The sequence below is a fragment of the Malurus melanocephalus genome, unplaced genomic scaffold (genome assembly GCF_030028575.1).
Source record: "Malurus melanocephalus ecotype Western Australia unplaced genomic scaffold, MMel_1.1 scaffold_9, whole genome shotgun sequence".
NCBI classification, from domain to species: domain Eukaryota; kingdom Metazoa; phylum Chordata; class Aves; order Passeriformes; family Maluridae; genus Malurus; species Malurus melanocephalus.
This window is the reverse complement of record NW_026623241.1, coordinates 4,254,969-4,261,455: the sequence shown is the minus strand read 5'-3', so window position 1 is coordinate 4,261,455 and position 6,487 is coordinate 4,254,969. Positions and strand designations below refer to the sequence as shown.

General features: G+C 52.5%; 1 protein-coding gene across 1 annotated transcript; it reads right to left on the bottom strand.

The window, feature by feature from the left end:
* Window positions 1-382: 382 nt before the first annotated feature.
* On the bottom strand, window positions 383-3,668 carry SFRP2 (secreted frizzled related protein 2). Its single transcript, XM_057376010.1, has 3 exons — window positions 3,003-3,668; window positions 2,285-2,365; window positions 383-877 (listed from the first exon to the last, which is right to left on the bottom strand). The coding sequence occupies exons 1-3, from the start codon at window positions 3,493-3,495 to the stop codon at window positions 573-575; spliced, it is 879 nt and encodes a 292-aa protein (XP_057231993.1). The 5' UTR covers window positions 3,496-3,668; the 3' UTR covers window positions 383-572.
* Between the last annotated feature and the right edge of the window lie 2,819 nt (window positions 3,669-6,487).

The window sequence follows — 6,487 nt, the reverse complement described above, 5'->3', positions numbered from 1 at the left end:
AAAACTTGTTCTTTTTTTTTTTTCTTTTTATGAGACAGAAGGGCTCAGACTCGTGGAAAATAAAATGTGAGAATGGTTAATATACTCTTACTGGTGCCTATGTATCACATGCAAGAGTCGTAACGTGACCTTTATAGCGCTAATAGAGGCGGCGAGCCATTTCACCTCACGCCCGCGGTGACAGGCCGGCCGCACGCGTGGCTGTCTCTGCATCTCCTACTGCGGCACAACAAACATGCACGTATACAGAGAAGCAGCAATATAAATGAACCAGCATCACCAAAACCTAGAGGGAAACACCTCAGACCAAAGTCACGTTTGCAACCGTTAAAAACCCCCCATGCTTTAAGCGAGATATTTTAATAGTTCCCAAAAATAGTCATTATTTATTTTTTTTATTACATTTTAACCTATGTACAAAAATGGAGGGGTTCTTCCCCCTCTCGGAGAGCGGTYGCCGTGTCTTGTGCCCACGGCATCTCGAGGCTCAGAGGGGCCACAGCGGGAAGGTGTGGGAGGCCCGGGGAGCTTGGGGCAGGGGCRGCTGCAGGGGACAGCCAGAGACGAAGCCACTAACACTGCAGCTTGCGGATGCTGCGCGAGAAGCGCTTGAAAGCCCGCTGCCCTTTCTGCCACCGTTTCAGCGAGGTGATCACCAGTTCCCCAGCTTGCTTCTGCCCCATCACCAAGTAGGGCACGTTGATGTCGTTCATCTCGTCGCAGGTACACTGGAGGCCACCTTTGAGCCAGAGCACTATCTTCCTCAGATCTCTTTCTGTCAGCCCATTCAGCTTGTAGATGGTTTTGCTCTTTGTTTCGGGGGTGATCTTGGTATCCCCATTGATGTAGGCAATCTCCTTCACTTTTATCTTCAAGGCTAATAGAGCGAGGGGAGGGGGAAGTGGGGAGAGGGAGAGAGATTGAGAGGTTTTTTTCCCATTAGTGCACATAAAGAGGACCTGGGGAGGGAGGTGCTCTATTGCTAATTAAACTGTCAGGGCTGACAGAAGAGGCAGCAGGTGGCTCCATTTCTAAAGCCACAAAGGGCATGCAAGTCATTTCAGTTTGATTCAACCTTAGGGTTGAGGTTTTTTGGATTCCTTTTCTCCTCTTTCCCCTCCCCCTCTTTCCCCTTCCCTTTTAAATTAATATTTTTTCCAGCTTTTCTCCTGTTTGCAACAGAGAGGGAAGGTTTGCTACACTAAGCAGAGCACCATTTTTTTTTTTGCTGGGAGAGGACAGCCTTCCTGAAAGTAGTGTTTGAAGGGGAGGTGGGGAGGCAAGTACCTAGACCTAATCTGAAACCTGATCTCTGCTGCAGCTCAAAACTTCTACACGTAATTTATTAGGCTGGAGAGGATTTTAGGCAAACCTGTAAGGAAATGATATTTCACATGCATTGTTTTTTTGAAAGAATGGATCCCATGGAGGRCAAATTGGTCCAACAGCTGCATTCGATTTGGTAAAATAACTAGGAGGGGGATACAGGACTCTGTAAGAAGCTGTGGGGCATGTTTAGCTTTAGGAGGATTTATCCGAGTGCAATTTGCCTGGCCAAAACTATTGGTTGTTTTAGCAATTATGCCCYACAATCATGGTTTCAGATTTTGGGTGGGTTTTTGTTTTCTTTTAAAGAAAGACTTTTGAATCATTGTCGATACTTAGACCACAAATCTGTTTCCAGGTATTAAACACTGACCTATTGTAAAAGGATTCCCCTCCTTATTCCCTTTTGCTCTTGAAATGCTAATGTGTGGATAATGTGTCCTTCAGTTGTCTGTGTTGAAGGGGCTTTCTTGTCCTCTTCTAACCCCAGATCTTCCCATTAAGTTTATATCCCCAATTGTCTGTGCATTACCTTCTCTGTCAAATGATATATAGAGCTTCATTCTTAAYCTGTGGAGAGAGTCTTTCTTACGATACACTGAGATTGGTCATGCGGCTCTGCCTCAAACATCTAAATGAAGCTTTGCTCTGCTTCTCCCCAGGCAATAGTCTGCATGAAAGATCCTTTTTCTTTTTTTTTTTTTTTTTTTAAATTTTTGTTTTACTTACTATTGGGCTTGCCAGCAACATCCACATAAAAAAGCACTACTTCAAAACAGTAAACAGAAGAGAATGATAAAATGGGCTGCTTTTTACCCCAAGGTGGAATTTTATGTTTGATGTCCCGAAGGTCAAAGCCCTGCCTTTATTCAGGCACATCTCTTACTGACTCCACTGGGAGCTGTACCTGATCATCGACTCTCAAGTTTCAAGCGACAGGAGTTCTGCTTCCACTTACCAAAGTCGTTTTTGCAGAGGTTTTCCACGATGTCGTTATCATCTTCATTTTTGTTTTTGCAGGCATCACAGACCTTGGGCGCTGGAAATGCAAGCAACAGTCCCCGTCAGACCCGAGGAGAAAGGAACAGCAGGTGGCGTTGGGAACCCTTTGGGAAACGCCAGCTTTCCATCCCTTCACCCCAGACCCTGCTCCCACACCCCCAGCCCTGGAGCTGCCCGAGCACTTTGAGGCGCCCTACCTCGCTGCAGACCCGCTGCAGGGGTCACGGTGGGCTTTTAAGGCCACGCCTCAACCMAAAGTTTTTGTTTTAACGGGGAAAAAAGTAAAAGAGTGGTAGGGAGGGAGGTCGAACCGACACAGAGCACCCCAGCTCCTCGCTACAGCGACGACCCGCGCACAAGGCTAKCGACCCTCTGGATGCCGCGCGGCTCCAGTGCCGAATCCCAGACCTTCTTTTTCAAGACAGAGACGGGTGCAGGCCGGTGACAGTTCCCCGATGGTGCCCACGATTTCCCCGGCCCCCTTGGAAAAGCCTCCCTGAGCCTGGTCTGCGGCCACTTCCCCGTCCCCCTGTCCCGGAGCACCAGGGAGGGCTGTAACTTAAGGAAGACGCCTTCGTCTCCCTGCGGAAAGCCGGGGAGGGACCCCGCTGTCGGGGCGGCTCATCGGGGGCACATGCTGCCCACCCGGGGGCGACCCGGCCGCGCCCTCTTACCTTCCCTGGTGACGGGGAGGATGTGGTCGCTGCTTGCCAGCGGGATGCAGAGGTCGTTGTCCTTGGGGAAGCGGCTGCAGTCCAGCATGTCCGGCCAGGGGAAGCCGAAGGCGGACATCACCGGGGCGCAGCTCTCCTTCACCTCCTCGCAGAGCGAGTGGCAGGGCTGGATGATCTCGTCCAGGTCGTCGATGCAGACGGGGGCAAAGAGGGAGCAGAGGAACTTCCTGGTGTCGGGGTGGCACTGCTTCTGCACCAGCGGGATCCAGGTGGACGCCTGCTCCAGCACCTCCTGCACCGTCTCATGCCCCAGCAGGTTGGGCAGCCGCATGCTCTGGTACTCGATGCCCCGGCACAGCAGCATCGGGGCGGGGATGGGCTTGCAGTTGGAGCGCTTGTAGGAGAAGTCGGGCTCCCCGAAGGGGAAGAGCCCGGCGGCCGAGCCCATGCACTGGGACGCCAGCAGGAGAAGGGCGCAGAGGCGGCGCTGCATTTTGGGGCTCGCAGGAGGTGGAGGGGGGGCCGGCGAAAGGCTCGGGGGGCCGGGGTGACGGGGCGGGCGGCGCGACGCTACCTCAGCCGCAGGCAGCGTCCCCCAGCCCGGGCTCCTGCTGCCAGCCGGGGACGGAGGGTCTGAGCGAGATGCTGGGGCAAACGGGAGTTTTCTGGATTTTTTTGTATGCAAATAGCAGGGGGAGCGGGGGCTGGGAGGAGCCTGGTGACAGCCATCCAGAAAGGATTGGTCACTACTTTCTCGGTCTGCTTTTGCTCAGGGGGATTGTCTTTTGGCAGGAAATCCTTGCGAGCAGCATTACCGTGCGAGCACGGGGAAGGAGGGAAAGATCCCCGCGAACAAAGAGCCCCGAGGAGCTCCCGTGCTGGGCGGGGGCCGCGGGGAGCTGGAGGTGAGCTCTGCCTCCGGCACGGTGCTGCGGAGCGGCGGGACCCCCGCTCCCCCCGGCACCCCGTGCCCACGCTCGGAGCTTTCGCTGCCAGCGGACGGGAGATGTGGCCGCGCCGTTTCCCGGGCAAGGGGAGAGGCTGGCGGCTCCCTCAGCCCCCGGGGGGTGTCTGGCACCTCCGGCCCCTCCCCGCGATGCTGGCAGGGCTCGGCCCGGCGCTGGAGCTGCAGGCGGTCAGTGGGGGCTGCCGGCACTCCCGGCCCCGCTCCGGCTCGGCACTGCCCAGCCCTGGGGGCTGCCGGGCGGGACCCTCCTCCTTCCCCCGGCGCCTCCTGCCTCTGCCAGCAGCGGGGGCCTGCAGCGGACCCGGGCCCTCCAGCCCCTGGATGGCTCCCGACTGCCAGTGGGGGTTTTCCCCGAGTGGAAGCATCCAAGTGCTTTCGAAATACCAGCACGTTTTTCTGAGGCTGAAAGCGCGGGCCTGGCTCTGTGCAGCGCAGGCACAGCCCTTCCCCTTCGCTCCTGTCTTCACCTAGAAACTCCCATAAAGAATTGTGTTTGTGCTGATTTACCACCAAGGGGAAGACAACAGACAAGGCAGTGGGATCACAACCCAGCTTCAGTGTGCTTTGGATAATTCTTGGATTTTTAAGTAATATTATTTATGAGATTATTACTGAAAAGAGTAGGCCTGTGTAGTATCATTTTGTGGTAAACCACATTCATTAATCAGCTACTGAATATTTCTCCCTATAGAGATGTTTTATGGGCAGATAGCCTTAGCCATGATGACTTCTGTAATTGCAGGATCCYTGGACATCCAATTTCCAGACTGGGCTCCCAGAGATGTGAGTCATTGCTTGTGGCATAGGAATGACAGGGGACCTGCAGCATTCCCACCAGGAAGGCACAGGGCTGCCAGGCTGGAATGGCTGCAGTGCTGCCCCAGGCAGGCAGCTGTCACACGGTGAAGCCAGTGCCAGGTCTTTCAGAGATTCCAAGATCCTTTCCAGTGGGCCAAGCTCATGAAAGTAATCTCCCTGTAGACCAGYGCCTCTCCTACAGTTGTTTGATACCTGGAAAATAAATATCCTACATGTCTAGTATCACTTGTGATAAGGCTTAAAAGAAGTCTGTTTCTAACAGTGCCACATATTCTCGCCATTAATTACCTTTAAACAGAGCACATGTGAGCTCCTGGCCTCAGGTGCCTTCCATAGCACTGAGTCCCTCTGATGGCTTATGGTGCCCATTTAAGCCTGGTTCGCCAGGTCCTGAGGACTGACAGAGGCTGTAGCCTTTGCCACATGCCAGGAATATCCCTTCCATMTCCTTGTGCTGGTTCTACCAGCCTCTGTCCCTAAACTTCTCTCCTGCAGAAGGAAATCTACCAGCAGGTTTGCTCGTACCCTGAATAGTCGGGCTATTCACCAGGTCTTTGTAAAATGGACAACTTCATGGTCTGTTTTTCTCTCTCTTTTTTTTCACTGCTTCTCATTTTTTAGTCATTGATACCCCTTCAGGTGGATTTCAGAATGATCAGAAGAAAATTTGCCTTCTCCATAAATTCCCCGCACGCCACTTTCCACAGATGCAGCCAGCTGGGCTGTGTGGAAGCAGAGTCCCAACTCCGAGCAGACTGTTTAGACGGGAGATAATAACCATCCTCTGTGGTGGAGGATGAGACATTTCCGACAGAAACCTGCTCRTTCTTTTGACCAGAACTGTTCGCTTGTTTGTTTCCAGCCCACATGAAATAAACGGAAAAACCACACGTTTTCCTGGATTAAGCTTTGATTTGAAATGAACGCGGCCCTGGAGCGTCCCCGGGGGGCGRCAAGCGTTCGGGCCAATAAACACCCACTGTCCCAGGCTTAATTGGGAACGGAACGAAGGAGTGGGGCCGCCCCTCCGCTCCCCGGGGAGTTCGGCCCCGCCCCGAACAGGTAAGGGGCTGGGATCCACCTCCCGGGAAAGGCGGGAGGCTGGAGGCTTGGACCGACCTAGCAGGAACCAAGCAGGACTGCACTCCTTAAACATAATGATGTTTTAAGGTATATCTCTTTTTAAAATTTATTAAGGTGTTTTTTATTGTTTTAAAGGCAGTGTAGGCTTTTGAACGCCTGTAWATTGATCAGGTGCCATGGATAGTTAAGCCACTTTAAAGCCCTGAAAGTAGCATAAGTATTTAAGCCACTTTAGATGTTTAAATCTATATAAGCTGTTAAAGCGCCTTTAATCCTGAAGTGCTTAAATCACCTTAAATCTTGGGAGTTAGGTGAGAGAATGAGCTGCCGGGAAATGAAGACCTCAGCTCCAGTTCCCCCAACCCTCAGCAAATGTTACCTGATGGGTGGTGGTGAAATTGAACTGTGGGGAAAATGACTGGATTCCTTGGAACTTGCATGGAATTCAGTGAGGCATGGTGTAGAGAAGTGTGCCTGTTCTGTGCCCTCTAAGTTAAAACCATGGTGCTGCTTCTCCTTGTTCTCAACCCTTGATGAGAACTCGGAACTTGTGTACTTTTTTCTGACCACTCCTGGAAGCTGAGATGTGGAAAAGGGAAAATATATTGACAATTGC

Coding starts and splice junctions, on each gene's coding strand:
- SFRP2 (XM_057376010.1), bottom strand. CDS start 3,495: ATGCAGCGCCGCCTCTGCGCCCTTCTCCTGCTGGCGTCCCAGTGCATG. Junction 2,366..3,002: donor CCTCCCCGTCACCAGGGAAG/GTAAGAGGGCGC, acceptor TTGCATTTCCAG/CGCCCAAGGTCTGTGATGCC. Junction 878..2,284: donor CCTCTGCAAAAACGACTTTG/GTAAGTGGAAGC, acceptor TCGCTCTATTAG/CCTTGAAGATAAAAGTGAAG.